Below are 21,826 nucleotides of genomic sequence, written 5' to 3'. Positions count from 1 at the left end.
GCGGTGATTAATGCGAGGAAACTTTCTTTTCCTTTTTTTGTTTCGAACAAAAATCGCGTGCTAAAAATTAATAATTCTCTCCCTCGTTAACCAATTAACCAATAATTTGGAGACAACACGTTCGACGCGTGTTGGTGTTTATTTTTTTTTTCTCTCCTGGCGGGATTTTTAAGAATCGGGGGAAAAGGAAGAAAGATGGACGAGGCGATTTGGTCGGTGGCCAACATTTGTCACTTTCCATCCCACCTATTATCGCTACGATAATTTAGATGCATTAACGTTGCTCGCAGATCGCCGCATTCCGCCGCATGTTCCTTCTTCTATCCGTTTGTCACGCGACGTTACCAACAACAGTGGTTGAATATTATTTCTGTCGTTCGACAATGGCCGTTATTGGCCGCGCAATAATTTCAATATCTCGTAATAATTGTTCCTAAAGAACGATTATACCTTTCCTCTTTTAACGTATCACGAAGACGGTGATATAATTCATCGTAAAGATGTTAAATACGACATCGAGCGGAATTTCTCTCGATGATTCTATTTGCATTTCGATCGTAATCCTCATTGAATTTTATTATCATTTTTCGAATCCGCTATTTCTCGTGTGTTAATTTATGTCGGCCACGAGTGTGCGTACAACTTTCTCCTCTTTTTATCGAGTCACGTAACAACGGGACAGCTGTGGCGATAAATTTGGGGAAGAATGGATGGTCGGATGGTTCACGCTATCGCAAGATTGCAAGTTGCGCCATTTTGGATAGGGTTGTCAGGCCGGTTGCACGAACGCATAACTCTTTCAGAAAGATTTCACACCGCCATCTATCGCTCTATAATTTGCACCATTTTTTAAAAGAACTACCGACACGTCCCCTCAAGGGAGGGGGGACACGATTTGTCGTGACGATCGTTATTAACGATAACTCGTAATTGACGTCTTTATTTCCTTTCTCTGTCGAGCGAAAAACAACGCGAGAATTGCTTCAGGGATGGATTTAGCGCACGAAAAAAAAAAAAAAAAAAAAAGGAAAAAAGAAAATTGAAGGTATTCATAGGTGTGTTATTTGTTCTCGTTACAGCAGAATTTATTCTCTGTATAATTGCTCCCTTTTATCGAGATATTGCAAATTTAAAATTAATACGAAAATTCACAAATTCGCGAGCGGAATTTTAAACAATATTCATCGATTATTAAATTAAAATTTTAAAATCATAAGTATTTCACTTCTACGACGTCTCTTGCACGAAGAGAATTTGTATCCTTTCGACGTTTTCGAAAGAGGAAAAAAAAAAAAAAAAACCAAAAGGATCGTAACAAATGTCGAAGGGAGTTTGATAAATTGGGCGAGTTTCTCGAGTCAAATTAAAGAGGTTCGACGAGTTTCGAAGATATTGAGCTCGACGTGATTTTACGGGAGTTCTCGGTAAAGTTCTAACAAGTTGGTGTAGTCGATTCTCGCGTGACGTAAAGCCTGTACCGTTCTGGGGAATCCCCAGCATCCGAAACGTGGTGGGCTCGAGCCGATTGGCAATCAATCTCGTCGAACAATTAGAAGGGCGCCATTCCGAGGGGATGGATGAAAATGAACCGAGTAAATCTCGAGGCGTCGATTATTAATTAATTAAAGATGTCCCGACGATACGGCAAATAGCTGACTCGTCTTTAAATTTTAAATTTCTAAAAATCTTCTTCGTGTCATCATCGTGCGTCAATGGATATTTGTTAATTAAAAATTCAGGGTTATCGTTCGTGCTCTCCTTGTTGAAAAAGTATCAGAAAAAACATCTTCATTTCGCACGGAGAAATAGGAGGAAGAAGAAAAAAATATTCAAATTTCATTTGCCGTCAAAAAAAAAAAAAGCTTGCTGTCACGAATTCGCACATACACGAGTTATATCACAGCGAATTATGACGGAATTCGAGGTGGACGAGACAGAGAACAGAGTTAATCGATGGATACCAGGATGGAACGAGACTTCGCCGTCCCCGTTTGAATTCCTGCCCATGTAAATCCAACCCCGCCGACTTTTCGACCCCACCAGCCTTTCACTCTTTGCCCCGATCATTCCTGGTTAATACAACCTGTGTCGCGTCTTTAAAGTGGCGTGTTGCACGAACGTTCTATTTATATCAGAAACATAGCTCAACCTCTCTCGAAGTGTCCTCTCGAAGAGAAGGAACTCATCATTAGAGATAGGAAGACATCTCGAGATTTTATCTCGCCCGATTAACGTCGCGAGAATCGATGATTTCAAGCCGATCAAATTTTTTCTCCGCGACTGTTGTGAACTTGGCCCGCCTCGATCGTGCCCAGCTTCCCGCTCTCTCACAATCGGAATGCATAAATCGTACAATGTGGAACACGTGCACGCGAATGCTTGACATTTATAAATAGCGTGCGGGTTGGTGACGAGAATAGCGAAGGCTGCAACCAAGGGAGGGAGGAGAAGGAAGAGAAGAAGAGCGTGGCGAGCACGGGGGAGGAGGGGGGAGAGAGAGAGAGAGAGAGAAGAGAGCTTCTTGCAAAACCCACCCCTTTATCGTGGCGCGTTTTCTTTACCAAGCGAAATCGCTGTTGCATGGATCACCGCCTCCTCCATCGCGATCGATCCCCCTTTATCCTTCGTGTAAACATTCTTCAACGAAACCCTTTCATTGGCGATCCGACCGATGGCTTGTTTGCTCCCTTTGGATAATTTTACGACGATTCCCGCGCCTGACCCACATATACAATATACCCCTTTCTTTCTTTCTTTATTTATCGGACCCCCTTCGAGTTAAGGGGAAAAGACGCTCCATCGAGGATTAATGGAGGCTCCTGGAGGTTCGCCTTTGCCCAGATTGTTAGACCCAGATTCGACGTTTCCATTAGTCCATCCATAGAGCCACTTGTCGATAAATTCCTTTCCCCCTCCTCCCCCGCCCCGATGGACGTCTCGTTCGGCTTAAGTTTGAAACGCGACTCGAACGCTCCTCCAAATCGCTTGCGAAACTCGCGGATGGAATTCGGGGATGGATCGGAAGAATTGGTAATTCCATTTGTGAACCGATCCTGCAACAAGATGGAGAATTAACTCCCCTCCTTTAGGGAATCGAGTTATGTTGAGAAGGTCGTTAAAATTTCCGGAATTTCATCGCAAAATCTGATCGCTTCTCTTTCAAATGCGGATTATTCTATTTGCAAAGTTTCTCCTTAAAATACTTGTGTCTCTCAGATTTCTCGATCGATCATCACCGTGTTTCAAAAACGTATCGTAAAATTTCACGTTCATTTCACGCGTCTTCACGGGCCCGTTTAAGCGAGCAAATTGAAATTAAAATTCGAGGAACAAGGTTTGACAACTGTCGCAACACTGCTTTACCTTTTCTTAAATTGGATTACTCTTGGAGGAAGCCCCCGTTTAATTTTCCAAGAAGAGAGGCGTAGCGAGGGAGCTGGCTCGGCGAGAATCAGCGTCGAGACGAATCGAGCGTGTCTGCGAGGTTGAGCAGACGATGCACTCGGGGCGATTAATTCGATTAATCACGAAGTTGGCCCTGGTGCCGCTCATAATTCGAGCAAGTAGCGCCTCGCGGCCTCGTTGGGGGATGATCGCGACGCGTATCCTTCAATTATTCCTAATCCGTTCACGGAATTATCTAAGCTTCGTTTCAACTACGAAAGTTGACGTCTCGTTTCTTCATCCTTGGGATCTGGAATTCCTAGGAAAACGTTCGATCGATATTCCTTCAATTTATACATTTAATTTGTGTCTTTAATCGATTAGATTTTTGTAACGTTTATCGTTCGAAATTCACGATCATTTTAATCGGTGTTTGGACTCTCGTCGTTCCTTTCGTTTCGTATTTTTGATTTTTCGTGGATTTTCGCGATGCCCGTTGTCGTTTCAGGCATGAAAAATCCAAATTTTCAAATGAAAATTTTCTCGTTTGTTATTGTTACGCTTTTTCTTTTTTCTTTTTGTTTCTCAACCTGCGGATCTATCCTAATCAGATAATAGATTTTGATGATGTTTGGCAAAACTCGTTTGAGGAAAATTCAGAGATGGATTTTCATAGAATTTTAGTAAAATTTGATAAAAACTTGCAAACTTTCCCTTTCTCCCGTATGTTTTCCTTATGGAAGGGTAAGGAAGAACGTGCATTGTTGTGGAACAAAGCTCGATGGATATAATAGGATAACGCAATAAGGAAGATAAAATCGCTTTCATCGCACGAAAATGGAGGCACGTGAGTGGGGTATAGACGAAAAAACGTCTAGAGCTTTAATGCGATTGGAACACGGGGAAAGCGAGAAAGAACAATCTCGTAACGGAAGTAGATTGCAACCGAGAGAGAGAGGGATAGAAAGTAACCATCGAGATTCGTATCATCGATTACGATTTTTTTTTTTTTATGCCCATCTTCCTTTTTCCTCTTTTTATTGACACGACGATACGACATCTTAATCGCTGAAAAACTGCGAGAAAAATTTATTTTTCTACCTCTCCGTTTCGCGCGATCCTGATTCTATTTGCAAATTCGTCTCTCCCGAAGCTCCGCGCAAAAAATTGACGAAAGTCACGCGTGACTTATTACAAGTCGCGAGCAAATGCGTTCGTTAAACGTATCGAAGAATCGTATCAAGTTCACTCACCTTTTTATCTGGACTCGAATGGGTTCGAGATCTTTCGTTCGAAAACGCGAGGGATTCCTCCCTTCCTTTATCTTCGATCCTCCTTCGTTTCTAATCACGGCAAAATGTTAAATGATGTTATTGTTACCGTGATAGCTTCCATCGATCTTCCTCATCGAAATTCTCTCGCAAATTAAAAAAAAAAAAAAAAAAAAAAAAGAAAAACGAGAGAGAGAGAGAAAGAAAAATAAATAAATACGAACAAGCAATATCTCACCCGACGATGAAAAATTGTGCAATCACGCTTTGTCTTCGTCAGCCTAGAATTTTCCTCAAATATTTTCTCTTGTCTCTCCTTGTCGCGATACGTCTTGTTAGAAGAATCTCAACGTCACCGCGAAATTGTTTTATTTACTTTCACATTTTTTTTCCTTCTCTCTTCCTTCAACGATCGATTAACCCGTCTCAAAGGGAAAGATTGGGAGAATATCGCGATTTCGGGGAGGGGGGCAAGAGTTTCCTTTCGCTCGAACGAAAGCGAATTTGTCAAATCCATGGATGATAAATTCGGGTCAGGTGATATTTTCACGGCGAGAAACCTGGCCACGCCTCTTTATTTCGGCCCCCTTTCCGAATCCTCCTTTCCTTTCCTCGGTCTACGAATCTGTACGAGCCCCCTTTTTCCTCCCTTCGATCGATCCTCCTCGTCAGCGTTCCCTCGCGCGGCTTTGTCCCGCGAGGACGAGGTGGAGAGAGGCGGATGACGCACGACGATCATCCTCGGGCGCAAGGTGAGAATGCGCTTTATTTTCGGACAACGCGCGCTCTAAGAGGCCGGGGCGAGAAAATCTGGAAAGGGGCGATGCGTGTACGTCTTTTAATAGCGTGTTGCATCTTGGTCTGGCTTCGACGCCTAGAACGAAAAATAAATGTGAACGAGCCGACTCGGGCGATAAATCATCCGTCCAAAAATATGCAATCGCGATTTTTCTTTTTCATTTGCTTTGTTCTTTTTTCTTTTTTCTTTTTTCCGGCAAAAAAACGTCCCTCTTCGTTTATTTTCCCCGCCGCGGCGCGAGTTGGCCAGTCGCGGCGTTGACGCGAAAACTGTGGTCGGCCAGTCTTTTTTTTTTGAGCGCGCGCGTTTGAGAGAATCGAAGAAGTGGGTGATCGGTGACGAACAAAAGAGGAGGAGGCTATTAATAGGCTGGCAGATATACAAAGAATTTTACACACACGTCAAAATAAAATTAATCGCTCGGTATTAAATCTATCGGAGTTCTTCCCCCCTTTCCTCCTCAAAAATTTCACGCCATGGACTTTTTCGCACGTCCACATCCGTTTTATCGTTTCATTATTGGCGCTTTCTCTCTTCCTTCCTTTCTTTCTTTTTACGCATTATTCTCCTCGGTTCAAAAAATTCTCGATCGTTTCCTTCCGGCGGGAAATGCTTCCCTCGTCGAGGCACTTTTTTAATTTCATGACACTTTCATTATGCGGCGACATTTGTTCCATTTGCCGCCCGTGGAAACGGGTGATCCTGCGATCCGTTTCAACCGTGATGGACGTCGAAAGCGAAGCTCGAGAACCCATGGCTCGATCCCATTTTTATCGATCGGTCGTGTTATATATCGAAAGCTTGCTTGCACCGAGCAACCAAACACTCGATTTTTTTTTTTTTTTTTCATTTCTCGGATGCTCCCTTCTTCGTTTCCCTCGTGTTTCTCTCTCTCTCTCTCTCTCCCTCCCTCCCCCTTCCTTTTCCTTTTGATTTCTCTCGCGTCTCGCCCGATAAAATAAATTCGAGTCCATTACATTCGATTCTCGTTAGCACGACGGGGAACAATGGATAAAATGGAGTAATGAAAAAAAGAAAGAGAGAGGGAGACAAAATTGTGGGGAGAGAAAGGATCGTTCTTTTTTTCCGACGAATTTCACCAAGCATAAACAATCGCGTTTGTTCGGGAGGAGAGGGATTTAATAACGAAAGGGAGCAGCGAAAGAAAACGTTTCGAGCATCTTTGCAAAAATTCGTGGAAACGGATTTGTCAGGGATGATGCGCCTCGAAGCGCATGGATCATCCCTGCTATTTTTTTGAAACATCGTCGATTTCACTTAGTCAGACTTATTTCCCCCCCCCCTCCTCTCGTTCTTTCTTGGTTGAGGGAACCAGAAAGTATAACTTAAATAACGCTTCCAATAAATTATCAGAGCTGTTACGCATTAATTAAAAGTTTGTATATTTAAGAAAAATAACTCGATATAACTCGGGCGGTAATTCTTCTTTTTTTTTTTTTCGATCAGAAATCGTGAAGAATTAAAATTCGTAAAAACACCTTCTTCGTTCGTTTCCCGGAAACCAGGAGGATTTACGATTGCCATCTCGTATCTCATCTAAGACGAGTTTAACACACGTGCGCGTTTAAGCGACAAAATATTCTCGCGGTGTTGGTCAAGTCTCGCGCTTCTCTAAAGATAGCCACTCTAAAGATTCTCTAATCCACGAATTTTCGCCGAGGATTCTAAACTCGTTCTTCGGGTTCCCACGACGAACGTGGAGAACCCTCCGAACGTTCTCTGTTGCGCGCAACAGAGATCCAATTCCTGACCAATCGTCGGCCGCCGAAACGGCAATTATTTAAAAATTCGAGCAATTTTAACGATTTCGTGGGAAGCGAGGGAAAACGTCACGCGAATAGTGATAACATTTTGAGATAGAGCCTTTGATCCATCCGGTTGTGTTTCCTTTTCCTCAACGAATTTCTCTCAACGAGTTCTCTCTTCGAAATCCGCTTCTCTTGATCACGAGTCGAACAACACAAACTTTGTAGACAGACTAAATACTAGAGAATTCCGTGGATCTTGTCGAGGGAGGAGTGAGCAAGTTCGCCTCAAACTATACAATTCTTCGTGCAAATATATTACTTAATTTTTCTTCGATCGATATGAATTCGTATATGAAAATAAAAATTTTTCTTCTTACGTGCACGCAACGAAGTGTCCCAAATCCACTTGGAATTTAAATGAACTGTAGACTCTCTGTATTAATCTTGAGATTAAAAAAAGATATATATATATATAATCGATTCGATTTTCGGATAATAAAAATGAAAATTTTATATTCGAACGTAGACTCGCTCTTTCGTGTGGACGAAAGAATTCCGCTTTGATACGATCCAAGTTTCGGTTCCAAATTTATTTAGTTGTATACGGAAAATAGGACGTAAACAGATTCGCAAAGTAGCTTCGATCCTCGAAGAAACAACGCGTACACTTCATCGAATCGATTAAAAGCGAACAAACGACTCGATTCGACTCGACTCGACTCGAGTTAACGAGGAAGGTTCGATGTGGATGAACGATCGGTCGGGTAAAATATACGCTTTCGCGGAGAAACGACACTGTTAATCAATTTTAGTCCGAGTTGTCGAGAGACCGGTGCATATATACCTCTTTTGCTGTTCTATTATTGCTTACGTAACAACACGTATCACGTACACGCGTTCAAGTTTAACGAAACACGGTCGGTCGATCATACGACAAAGTTGGGAGGGTCGTAAAATCGTTTTTAAGGGGCGGTTTTAGTATCGGTTGAAGAGTGGTCGTAAAACAGGGTCTCGTTTTTGAACGATTCCCCATGTTTTCGATGTTATCCTCGCGGACCACACCGCCAACGGCTCTCCAGAAATGGTTTTCACTTCGGCCCGCGTACGGTTTCCATCTTTTGCAATTTTGCAGCAGGGAATATCGCCGCTGGTGCACGCATTTTCTTTTTTCAAGATAGGTTTTCAAGGAGATTTTCTTTCTCTTTCTTTCTTTCTTTTTTTCTTAAGAGGAATTGGCTTGGTTAATGAAAATTGGTTAATGAAACAAGGGAAGATAAGGTAGATTTCCTCCTCTTGGGAGGAAAAAACTAAGCGTGTCGATGTAATCTCGCGAAGGTCGGGCGGAAATTCGCTGCTCGAAACTCGTTTCAAACGAACCACTCGACACGATCGTCTTTCTGAATTTCGTTAAGTTGGGTTTTAGCATGAAAAACGACATCTATTCTTGTGTCTACGTACATACGATGGTGAAGAAAATTATCTGGGACGTCGTCTCGCTCGATGAATTATCGCGAATGAAGATTTCGTAGCTAATAATTAACGTTTGCAATGACTTCCTCGCCTTTTTCCTATTTGTTTTATACCGTTTTCTTGAACAAGACGCGAGAATAAACGGATTTCTTCCCGTTTGATAATCTTGGAGGAAGCGAAATTTGAATGCTTCGCAATTTTTTCCAAGATTTCTTCTTCTTCTTCTTCTTTCAAACCGATCGATTTATCGGTTCGAATAGAAACAAAAAAGAACGAGCAGGCAAGTTACTATTTTTTTGAGGAAACTTTGAAAAAAAAGGAGGAAAAAAGAAGAAGAAGGAGTTCTTTAAAACCGAAAATCGAAGTTGTCGATGGTTGTTTGAAGTCGGTACGATCGGATTCATCGGCGTGCGAAAGTAGTTTCCCTTCCCTCCAAGGGGTTTGCCCCTTGGACGATCCTCCGTTCCTTTGATTCGAGGGAAGAAAGGATAAAAGAATCAGGTCGAGATATCGCGAGGATCGCAGCTTCCTATCTACTTTTTGCTTTTCCAATTCGGTGAACGTATCCGAAATGATTCAGCCTTTTGAAATTTTCATCAATTGTGCGTGATAATTCTGGTGAAAAGAAGGAATTGGAGAAAAATAAGGAGAAGACTTCAACGATTTTTTAACGAACCTGTTTCTTCCTGCAATGCATGCAGATTCTTATTAATCTCGATCGGCGTTAATTAACAAATGAAAAAAAATTATGAAATGAAAAAGCTAGGCTGGATCGGCAATTTACAAAGTTCACCCTCGTTCTACGATTCGAATTCGAGGGAAGGGTTGATTACCATTCCCCCTTCTCTTTCAGGGAAGGAACATTAGTGGGAAAGTTTGATCGTGAGGGATCGATTCGACCTGGTGTTGAACCGAGCGCTCTTTAAAGTAAGGTGATTTAAATTGAAAGTGTTCCGAATAAGGAACACGGGAAGAAATTTGCAAATTGTTTTCCACTGAATTTCTTCTCGAACGCGACGAAAGAAACAAGCCTGATGAAAGCCTGGAGTAGAATTTAATTATCCGAATCATACGAAAACGCGCACGATTATTTTCTCGTTCATTGCGAGCAACATCGAGAAACCGATTATTTGTGCATCATTTCCAACTTAAAAATGATTAAACCTGAGATACATCGGTTTCATAACTGAACGATTCTTCCACAGTTCACGAAACAAAATGACACGTGATGTGTTGCGATAATCCTCTCTCTACGAGGAACGAGATAAATCAGATCGCGACGCTTATTAAATCGATATTGATCCGAAATATCAACGGATCGATCCGGTCGCTGGAACAACGTGATCACGCGTCCAAAAACCTCTCCCATTCACCGGAGAGAGAAGCCAGTTGCAGTTAAAAATAAAAGATCCGCCAAGAAGATAATGAAGAGCAAACAGGATGAAAAGCTTTCACGCAAACGGATAAATCCAATCGGCGTGCGATCGAAAAAAAAACCAAATCTCGATCTCATCCTTTCCTCTCTAAGCTATTTTCTAACCGACATGGAGCATCGCCAGCGGGCCAATCCTCCATCGTCGAGACGAGATCAGAGAGGGGGGGAGGAAGGGTGCGCTTTATCGAATTATGTCGCAGTTTCCTGGAGGGAGAGGGGAGGGGTGGAGGTCGCGCACGTCGTCGTTTCGTTCCATCCCGCGGGAACCGGATGCCGGCGTGCCGTCAACTAATTCGGCATACATCGCTGGAACACCGGCGATCGACCGGCGGATTGCTCCTGCATTTTCCTACCCCTAAAGCTCCCCTTAATGCCGACTATCCGCCCTCCTCCTTCCTTCCTCTTTAAAGTTCCGCCCAATTAAAAACGCGTTTCCTCGTTTTTAATCTAATCTTTCGCGACTTTTCCGCCGCGCCACGAGTCGCCACGCCACCAAAAATGTGCACGGTGCTCGAGGAAGATGGTTGCTTTGCTACACTTTCCAGAGAAGGATATGCAATAGCTTCAACTCGTCATGTCATACGCGGCATCTTGTGCAGAGCGAAAGGGTTAATCTATTTATGAGAAAATATTCGGCGTTTGGGGATCGATGCCTAGAAGATGAGATAGGAGATTGCAGGAATTGTTAAGTGAAAGATGCGTTCGGGAAATCGAAAGGTTGAATTTTAAAAATTAATTTCTTTCATTATTTGCGAAGGAATGATCGGATAGTTTCGTTCTTTTTTTTTTTTTTTTTTGGTTCACACATTGTAGATGCGTGGATAGTTTTAGAAATTTTGCGAAATAAAGTTTTAATAGGCTTTGATTTACAACGCGATTGTGTTCGTATTGCGAAATTTATTCGACGATGAGAATATTGCGGTGGTGGTGTTTGCCAGGATCTTACCTCTCCGACGTTTCACCGGCTGTTTAAACATCTTTCCCCCTCGGCTCGGATGAATTGCTCGGTCGGTTTGCAAAGCTCGGTGGGTAACGAGGGGTGCCTTCGTCGCTTGCCAATTAGCGCACACGTTTCTCTTTTTAATAATATAACAGGCTACGTGTGCGGCTTGCACGTTGAAACCGGCCATAATTACGTGGAAACCGCCGGCCGCTAATGCGTGCCAGGGCAAATACGTTACGACCACGGGAATCCACGGCTTATCCGTCCTGCCTCTCAATGATTTCTCTCCCTTTGTTTCACGCCCCCCTGTCTCGGTGAATACCTCCACCTCGATAAACGCTTCTCTTCTCCCCCCCCCCCCACCCTCGCCTCGCCTCGGTTAACCCATGTTTCCCTCTGCTTATTTTTCCTTTTCAGTATATATATATGATTCTTTTCGATTTTTATTTGTGTACAAGGAACGTTTACATTTGGCAAAGTGTAATCGACCGATCTTTTCAACGATTTTCAAATTTATTTCGAATTTATCGAAAAGGGAAGGGGAGTGTAGGATCGAAAGAAAATTTCGTCACGATCTTCCCTTTAACGTTTTCCCTTTCCGCTGAAACTTTCGCTTCCCAAACTCCGAGGCGAACGCATCGTCGATTGCATCTGTCACCGACCGACATTAAATTCGCCAAACTCGGACAATCGAATTCCGATGCTTTTGTTTATTTTCGTCACTCTTTATAAATGTTACTTGGTCCCTTCGATTCGAGCAATCGGTTGAACGCGACGTTTCCAATATCCAATCGGCCCAATTTGCCGATTGTTCATAAAAGTCACGAGGCAGTGTTTCTTCCTTCCCCTCGTTCCGACGCTCTTGAAATTTCACGCGTGGACAAAGTGTCTCGAGCACGGCGTTGTCGATCGAAGGCAACTAGGAGAGAAACAAACTTTTCGCGAATAAGTTTCACGCGAGACACGTCTGTGTTTAAGAAATATGGACAAGCGAGGTTTTTCCCTGGGAAATACGAACACCTGACGGCGGTCGATCGATATCTTCTCGTGGAAAATTGTTCCACTCGTGTTTCGAATAAATACTATTCTTCCTTATTTCTTCAAAAATTGGTGGCTGTCTCTTCGATTTATTCATTCCTTCGAAATGGTAATTTGCTTACTTAGTCCATCGATCGTTCTTCGATCGAACATCTCGTTTGTGAAACTTTTTCGCTCGATCGACAACAATTCAATTCAATTTTCAATTTTAATTCAACCTAACAAATTACCCGATTTCGTTCGAATTTCACGTATCATTCGTCGCTTTAATCCGTGTTTCGTATCCTCCAATTTTCTCGAATCTATTCGTCTTTTTTTTTTTCTTTTTTTCAATTCGATTTTGATCAAAGTTTGTCCCCCGTTTTTTCGATATTCGCCGCGTATAAATTTCTCGTTTGCATTTTGAACGGTTTAATATTTCTGTTTTTCGTACGCGTTTAACGCGAGAAAGGAAAAAAGAGAGGAGAGATTCGGTCAGAGCGATTGAGAAATTGTTTAATTTGATGGCGCATCGAAATTAACTCCAACAAGTTTTTAGTTTTCACTTTCGCTCCGTAATAAGACGTCATAGTCAGACGCTCTGTAGAGCGTAAAGTAGACGGCGACGTTTGCGGCGCAAGCTTGCGGCATTGCTTGCCACCGCGAAGACAGGACATTAAGCACGGCTTAATTTACACGCAATGCATCGCGTATATCGATTCTACCGTACGATATTTTTCCGTAATCTCGATATCGAGAATTGTCAATCAATTTTCGGGTTGATTTCATGTATTCGCAACAATATAATATTTTGCGAATAATGTAGGAAATGTAAAATATATTTTATCGTAAAAAAATTGGGAACCGAAAATATTTTATTACAAAACATTCGTGTACAAAAGTATTTTGTGAACATGGTTAAAATTCTTATATTAAAGTTACAAATTACAAATTGATCCTGCACGAGTAAAAATTTTAATCAAAAGATCTCTCATATCGACGAATCACTTTGTCAAACAAAGTCAATTCGAAATTCACAAAATTGATGAAGAGAAAAGAATCGTAAACAAAAAAAAAAGAAGGAAAGAGAGGAAACTGTTATTCGGTTGATATACAGTCAACCGAAATGAATTCGTAAATGCAGAAGCTCGAGAGGAGGAAATGGGCAAGCACGGTTTCGAAGGAAAAGTTTTATCGTCGTACGTTCGACCGATAAGGAGAGCGATTCGTAATCTTTACGCGTAATATCGTGAAACTCTTCCTGTCTGTTCTCCCTCCCTCCCTTTTTATCCTATTTTAACGCGAGACCCAGCCAAAGAAATTGAAAGTAATTCTCAAAGCTTCCCTCTTCGTTAACCACCATCCCTTTCCTCCTCCTTTTTTTTAACCCATTATAAAAATCTACAATGCAAATTATCGTGGCCGAAACGACTGTGCGAACAGAGGTAGCCTCGAACTTTTCAATTAAACGAATTTTTCCCCTTCAACTCTGTTCGAATCCAGTCACGTCAACCAGTCACGTTGCGTTTCGAAACTGTGCGACGAGATTCTTCTCGGGGATGTATATTTAATCCCATTGTTTCGTCGATTCGAATAACTTTCGCCCAATCCATATTTCGGTAAAGCATGACTGACACGCGGGGATAAAAATAAAGCGTGTAAGGGGAAATGGCCCGTATATATAGCCAGACCACGCTTACAACTCTTCTCTCTTACTTCACTGAAAAATTGTTCCCCGTGCGGGGATTAATTTCTTTACATCCCAATCTTCCATATCCTCTATTTTATAAACGATGTCGAGCGATTCATCGCGTTGAACGAAAACGATCGAACGGAACAAAATACTGACAAATTTGTGGAAATTTTGTGTTTCAGGTACGGTGACATGGTTCCGAAAACGATCGCGGGAAAAATCGTGGGGGGTGTATGCTCTCTCAGCGGTGTCCTTGTGATCGCTTTACCGGTGCCTGTTATCGTCAGTAATTTCAGCCGGATATATCACCAGAATCAGCGGGCCGATAAGCGAAAGGCGCAGAGGGTGAGTGTGAAAATTTTTCCTTTCTTTTTTTTTTTCTCTCCTCTCCCCCTGCCCCCCTTCATTTCTTTTATTCTGTTATCGAAGCGACGGGCGCAGCAACGTTATCGGGCGCGGATGGAAAATAATGGTCATTCGAATCACGGACCATCTATCCTCGCGTTGTTAATCTGTTATCGGGAACGCGTGTTATCGTAAACGAGCACGTTACGTTTCGAAATTTAATTCGACCTTAATTCCGGCCCGATCCAGTTGTAATTCAACGGATCGGGCCGACGAGTGGAACGAATTCCGAGTGGCGAATCCGATTAACATTAATTTACGTTCCATGGAAATGACGGGAGGCATTCCATCCTTTTCCATGGGATTTCCTTCCCATTTCCACCCCCCCCTCCCACCCCTCCGTTCGATCTCGAAGGAGGGAAAGGAAATAGAAAGATAGAACATGGAAGTGTTCGTTCAACTTAGTTTCGTGAAATGTTTTTTTTTTTTTTTTTTCTTTCGTATCCACGAATAAACTGCTGGGCTGCTCGCTTTATTTCTGGTCCATCGATGTTGTCTTTGCCCGATCTCAAGGCCGTAGCCTTGCGAAACACTTTTCACGCAAAAAAGTCTTTTCCCCCTGCTTTGATCGCGATTTAAATCGGTTTAAACTCGACCCAAACTTTGACACATATTGGAATCAAAATTTTAATATAATTTCTTTCGCTCGTAACACGAAGAAATTTTTTAATAAAATCGGAGGCGAGATATTTTGCACGCGGAGGGGCAACCACCTGGTGGATTCAAGGCTACTTGAAGGAACTTTGATATGATTAATTCCCTCGTATATCATTTTTAACATCGCCTCTTCTTCTTCTTCTTCTTCTTCTTCCTCTTCGAGTATAAATAGAATATGTCTATTTTAAAATTCGATGTATCAGAATTGACGCGTCGTATATAGAGTCGTATAGAGCTCTCTATCTATCGTCGACATCGCATAATGACAAGGCTTAATTCGACGTTACATAACGTCGTGATCGAATTGGGCTATATTCCGTCATTCCATCGCGGTTATCTTACCGGGTGGCCAGGAACGCGAGCAATCGATTAGAACGAGGTGCTGCACGGAAAATGGAGCGGGTGACAGCAATTTCGAGTCGTGGTTTCGTTGGTGTATTTTCAATTTGTTTGAATTTCTTGCGTAAACGAAGGAGATCTTAAAAAAAAGAAAAGAAAAAATAAATACCGAATTTATTAAAACGAAACTCGACAACCGTCTGGTGCTGCCCCCGATTTAAACTCTTCTGAAAAGTCCGAAACAGTCCGAATGTTCAGCTTCTATTTTCACATAGAACTGAGAGGGATATACATAAAAATAGGTATAATTTGCAACGAGTAGGATCGTGAAACAGGTAGATATACAACTTGCAGATAGATTCTTAAAAATCGGCACGGAGGACTTAAAAATCTCCATGGAGGATCGTACACGTTCGTTCTCTTCGAAATTAAACGTTTGACATCTGTCTGTCGATCATCTTCCTCGTTCGTCATTCGTCCCCCACTCTGCACCAATAAACGAAAAAAAGGAAAGGAAAAGAGGAATCAATCGGATCTATTCTCTGATCGATCGCCTCGAACATATTTTATTAGCACGAACATCAAAGAACAGGGGTTGAGAGGCGGCTCGGAGGTTGCGAAGGCGGATGCTAATGAAGCCTCCACGATTGCCCCCTTACTTTCCAGAAAGAACTGGGAGGAAGGAGCTTTAATCGTCGAATGGAAGTCACCGATTATCCGCTTTCGTTCCCCGACTCGCTAAACCGGTCAATTTGATCGAGCACCCATTAAGCCCCCCTTCCTCGAATACATTTTCCTCCCTTTGAGCCGACTCTCTCTCTCTCTCTCTCTCTCTCTCTCTCTGAGTTACCCTCGATCGCTCGCAATTGTTACCCGCAATCGTTCTCGTTAAAATTGAAGAGATCTTGTCGAGGTCTTGTCTTGACACAAAAAAAAAAAAAAAAAAAAAAGGAAAAATCCCAGCAGCCTACTGCTGCTATATCGGCGCGTTTTCCATCCGACAAATTGCTCTTGGAAATGTTAAACGGTTATTATTATTTCCGTACGGCAAAATACTCGACCAATTTCCGTGTCACGATCGTTCGATGTCAACGTTTGGATAAAAAAAGAAGCAGGGAAAATTAATCGAGATTACGATTGATACTCTTAACCGAGGGTTAAGAGAGGATCGCTTCGACTTGTTCGATCGTTCAAAGGGCGAGAAACGAGAGGAGCACACGGTCGACACAGAGATATTTGGCTGGCAAAAAAGTTGAACCTGTAATTCCTTCTGCCTGAGAAACGGGATCGGGAATCTTTACGCGGAGAGAAAGAGAGAGAGAGAGAGAGGGAGAGGAGAAGTTTGGGTTGGCCGACGGCCAGCGGTTACCCTCGGTTCATTACCACTATCCTGTGTTTCCGCGAGAGACAGAGGCAGCTGGCCGAATAAAGCGGAGGATCACGGTCGGGCAACTTCCGGCCGTTTCGCGGGGTTGATTGATAACGATTGTTGCTCCTCCTCAGAGAATCGTCTCGAGATCGAGGAGACTGCCACTTTCCCTCCTTATTCGTACATGATTGTCCCGAAAATTGTTGGAAATTATTCCCTCCCCCAATTTTGTCTGTCTTTACCCAAAAGCTAAATCCCCCAGATTTAGTTATCTGGCATATTTGGCATATCTAGATTAGAAAGAAAATTTCAACAATTTTTCACAAACATCCATCTTTCTTCTACTACTAAAAAAGTACGAAATTTTCAATTTAGTTTCACCCTGTTTAAAGCCTGTCAAGTAGCGCCCTCGAGTCCGATTAGCAGTTCCAGCAACGAATTTCTCTTTGTAGAACGCATTGCTAAAAAAAAAAAAAAAAAAAAAGAAAAGAGAATTTCATCTCAACTTTACATAACTCGCTTTGCTACCCGGTTTCAAAGCCTTTTATATAAACCCCTTTTCGCCCCCCTTTTTTTTTTCCACCGACCGACGTTATGGTACCACGATTCCTCGCACACTTCCGGTCCACGTTCACCAAAACGACTAAACGGCCGTTTCTTTCACGCGCTGCCAAGTTGGTCGAAAAAAAGAAAAAAAAAAAAACAACAGCAACCGAGTTTTACTTATTACGTTACGTTAAAAGAGGAGGAGGAGCGAGAAATTCCAGGATCGAGCCAAGGATGATGGGAGGAGGGAATTTTTGCGGACAATTCGCACAGTTTCCCTGCGAAATCGTTTTCTTTCGCGCCTCCTCCTCCTCCTCCTCCCCCTCCCCCTCCCCTCCCCCTTCGGTTTAATCTGCAATGCAGATGCGTCCCATCTACATATGCATGCGGTTTCGGACACACATCCTTCCCTCTCGTTCGTTCTCGTCACCTGCCCGGACGAGATTTGATTTTTTAATACGGGCCTCCCCTATTTTGTTTCCTTCCTCGTTTCCTTTTCCCCTTTCCCTCCCCCCTGCGATTCTACCACGCGTTCGAATTTCATCGAGGGTAATGATTCAATTGAATTGAATTGTATACGATGTGGGTGATGAAATTCGTGGTAGAGAGAGTTGCATCGCGGGGCAGGCTAGCTCAAATGCAGTGTTAATGGAGATTTAAAATTGGTGGAATATTGTTTGGTATAGAAGGGGTTCGTTTGAGACAGGGGAGACAGGTTGGTAGTTGGTATTTAATTATTCGAGTTTGTTTTTTTTTTAGATTGCATCGACGCATTGTGCTATATAGACATTTATGTAATTGGAGTAATTATCCAGCAGTAAATTCAATTACTTATTAATTGGATATCGAAGATAGAAAAATGTGTTTAGTATCGTGATAATCAGGAATTTGGAATAAATAATTAGAAAATGGGATCATACATAAATTTTCAGACACGAACAGAATCGAGTCCACGAAGGAAACGATAAAACCGTTCAAGTTGCATTTAAATAACGCGAGAGATTTGAACAGGAATACGATACCGGGGAACGTAGCTTGTAAATAAATAGATTCGGCGTGGAGCATTTAGACGAGCAGAGACGAAATTGTCCGGTTTTTGCCTGCGATCTGGCCTTCGGAGATCGATCCCTGGACTAAGTTCGGCCTGGTAAGGATAAACAAATATTTGAGAGAAGCTTCCATAAGTAAACAGCTGGCTCGGTGAAACTTCTCGTCTCGTGAAACAAACTCTACACCTCCTCTACTGACTTTACCAGGTCCGGTTGCTGCATAAATTTCGAAATTTATTTCTTTAAAAATACCAATTCCCTCGTTCCGATCTATTATTTTATGAAACAAGCATTGAAGGAATGTAACTTTGCGATTTAAGAGATTAACTTTCATTTCGTATGGAATATCCCGAAATTTTATCTCCCCTTCCCCGCGTAAATTTCGAATTTTATCTCTCTTTAAATTTAATACCAACCTTCCTCGTTCTTCAACTGTTATTCCACGTAAACCTCGAAGGATTGAAATAATTAACTTTGCTACAGGAATTAAGAATAAGAAGGCGAAGAAACGAAAAGTCCACGTTCTTCTCCCGTACAAAATTCCACGAGGAATGGGGATTTCGTCCTCCACATGAAGTAAATTTCAAAATTCCTCTAAAAAAAAAATATCAAATTCCTCGTTCGAAATAATGATTTTTATGAAACGAAGGGATGTAATGAAATATAAAATAAATATAAATTAAGTAAGTTTGCGATTAAGGATAAGACGTCACGAAAAATCGTCTCACTCGTATGAGAGCTCCTCGAACGGGGTTATCTCATCACTTTCTTATTCGCTGGAAGCGATATCGAAAAACGATCGACGTATCGAAAATCGAGCCAAGTGCGTGATCGAGAGAGGGGAGAAGGAGGGAAAAAAAAAAATTGCACAGAATATCGAAACATTGTGGCGTCGTTTCTTTTTTCTTTTTTTTTTGTTGGTCATTCGTGGATGAACGAAACGACGATCCGAGGCACAAAAAGTAATTAAACGTGCGAACGAGCGGGGATCGCGTTAACTTTCGTGGGATAGTATTCCACGGATACTTTTCCCATCCCCATCGTTAAAATCTCGAAGAACTTTTTTCCTTTTCTCTCATTACGCGACGATTACCTTCCACCTTCCGAATTTCCTTTCGATCGATACTCTTTTCTCGAAGCGAGTCAAATTTGGAACAAACTTTTCCAAATTTTTCTAAAATCTAAATATACGGACGTGAATAGGAATCGTTTGTTTCACCGATTCGATTCAATTAATTTCACTGATTAAACCATGATAAGATATTTCATTCGTTCGTTTCTTTTTTACTCGATACAGGATTAAATGTACCTCGTTTCTGATATACGTCATTCATAATGGCGCAAATTTTGGCAAAATTTACATTTTTAAAAATACTGAATAATTATTAATTGATCATCGATTTCAAGCAGCGAACAAAATTCACGCGTACAAAATCTTGTATAATAAATACGAAAGATTAATAATAAAACGATTAACGTCGCTCGAGGAAAAATATTGTTAGATAGAACGCTATTGGATAAAAAGTTGAACTGGAGTAACACGTGGATAATTCTTTCCATAATTCTTCTCAGATCTCTGGAAGAAATCTTTTTTCAACCGTCTCAACTGTGTTTACCGATCATCGACGATTTTAGCGTTTCCACGGCTATTAAACTGGCCTGGCGAGACGCAAATAATCCGCGGCCCCGGCACAATGTTTAAATAATTTTTATTGCACGGAGAATCGTGTACACAACAAATCGCTTTTCTTCGAGAAGAGTATATACTTAGCTTCGCTTCGTGAGCCATCTTCTTGAAAAAAAGAAAAAAATAAGAGCCTTATCTTGCTCATGGAAACAGGGTGAAAATTTAAGGATTTCCCCCTTCCCTCTCTGATTTTTGGAGCGTATAATTTCTCCTCTTCCAGGCCAGAATTGCCTGGAAATAATAAAAAAAAGTATCTCGAAACGACAAACAATTCCATCACTCCCTTCAAATTCCCAAGATGAGATTCGGACGAAATATCATCTCCTCCTCGTCGTCGTCTCTCTCTTTTTGGAGGAGAAACTCTCGCCACGCGCTTTCAGTTTCTTTCGAAGTCCGGCGATTTCGAAAGTCTCGAAGAGAAAAAAATAACGAACGCGAAAAAAAAAAAAAGAAAGAAAGGAAAAAGCTCGTTTTCCCGAACGAACTCTGAAACGTTTCGTTCGTTTGCTCCGTGATCGCCTGGAGGCGTGTAGAGTTCTGCCAAGATACCCGTGGAAAAAAAAAAGAAAGAAAGAAAGAAGAAAGGACGAAAAGCGATTGTTCTCTCGCGCCCACGCAAAAGAGAGGAGGAGGAGGAGTAAGCGTCGTGAAGCGACGCTTTTGTCGCGGGGCCACTTTCACGCGAGCCAACTTGAGTGGAAACACCACGTCTCGCGCGCTTTCGATGATATTCCCGCCTTCCCCCCCCTCGACAAATAAACCACGACGGAAATCGATGGAGAGAATGGAGCGTTGGATCGAATTCGTGATGCAATTCGTCCTATTTGGCATAGGGGCGAGCGTGGCTCGTTAAGCCGCCTCCCCTCGGACCAACTGGACAATTATTGGCAGACGGTTTGACACCCGAGTCACGACGCTGAAACGTTGCTGAATATTTATCGATGAATGCCCGGCCGAAGATTTACACCGGCCGACCAGACTAGTAATTAACCCATTTAGCGTCTCGAGGCGAAATTCCCCGTTCCCTCTATGGGAAAATTTGGTTGGCTTCCGAGGGGAATGAGACAGCGCCACCACTTGTCTACTCGAGTTTACGAGGAAACACGGAGGTCGATTAACACGTTCGTCGTCACTCGTGTACCACGGGTGACGCTTTCTTCTTCAAGAAAAATAAGATTTTAACCATCTGTATTTATATTTAAGAAGGTTCATCAAGTAAGAACAACCCTCTAGAATATTTACCAATGTATAATATACGTATAATAATAAAATATAGGATAGCGATTATATGGCGACATATGAACGCAAAGAGTTGAAGCGGAATTTTTAAAAGAAATTTAAATGGAATAAGCAGTGATGTACAAATGTAAAATATATTTTTGGAATCACAGAATTTAAAATTTAGAGAATAATGGAAATATGAAAGAGGGACAAGTGTGATTTGTTAGCGAATCACTCTGCATTTTTATACAATTTTAAATCTAAAGTTATATGGTATATGGTATAACATAGGAGTGTTATTACCATCGATAATATAGAACCGAGTTGCCAATTAGAGGCTTATATTCAGAGATACCAAAATACTTAAAATTGATTTTGGAAGGGAGCGAAGAAGTAGAAGTAGAGGCACTGAAAACAATTAATTCAGAACCAGGTATTACAGAATTAGTTAATGAAAATTAATATATATATCCCAACTAAATTTTATATTAAAATATATAAAATAATGAGGAACGAAATCACGCTGAACGTGTTAAACGTGTTAGAATGAATGATCGATGAACAAGATGAAAAGAATCTTGTCTCTTGAGTCTTTTGGAGAGAGAGGAACAGGAGGATGTATCGAGACGATTTCTCCTTGCCGTTCTTATAGACAATTGCAAAATTTCAAACGACACGACAATTTTAATAAGAATGGATCCGATATCTGGGTTGGAGGACGATCTTTGTCTGGAAAAGCGACGTAATCGAAACCATCGTGTCGGAAAAATCC

General features: G+C 41.8%; 1 protein-coding gene across 8 annotated transcripts in view; it reads left to right on the top strand.

Moving 5' to 3' along the window:
- Positions 1–21,826, top strand: part of Shal (potassium voltage-gated channel protein Shal) — a 93,747-nt gene that overhangs the window by 21,897 nt on the left and 50,024 nt on the right. For all 8 annotated transcript variants that reach the window (XM_086911539.1, XM_086911541.1, XM_086911542.1 and 5 more), the window contains exon 2: positions 13,964–14,126. In XM_086911539.1, the coding sequence (XP_086767665.1) occupies positions 13,964–14,126 (163 nt within the window). The remainder of the gene's footprint in view (positions 1–13,963; positions 14,127–21,826) is intronic.

This window comes from Apis florea, unplaced genomic scaffold (genome assembly GCF_048593485.1).
Source record: "Apis florea isolate Af1SG1 unplaced genomic scaffold, ASM4859348v1 contig_3325_pilon, whole genome shotgun sequence".
NCBI lineage: Eukaryota > Metazoa > Arthropoda > Insecta > Hymenoptera > Apidae > Apis > Apis florea.
Note: the sequence above shows the minus strand (reverse complement) of the source record. Positions and strands in the feature narration are given on the sequence as shown.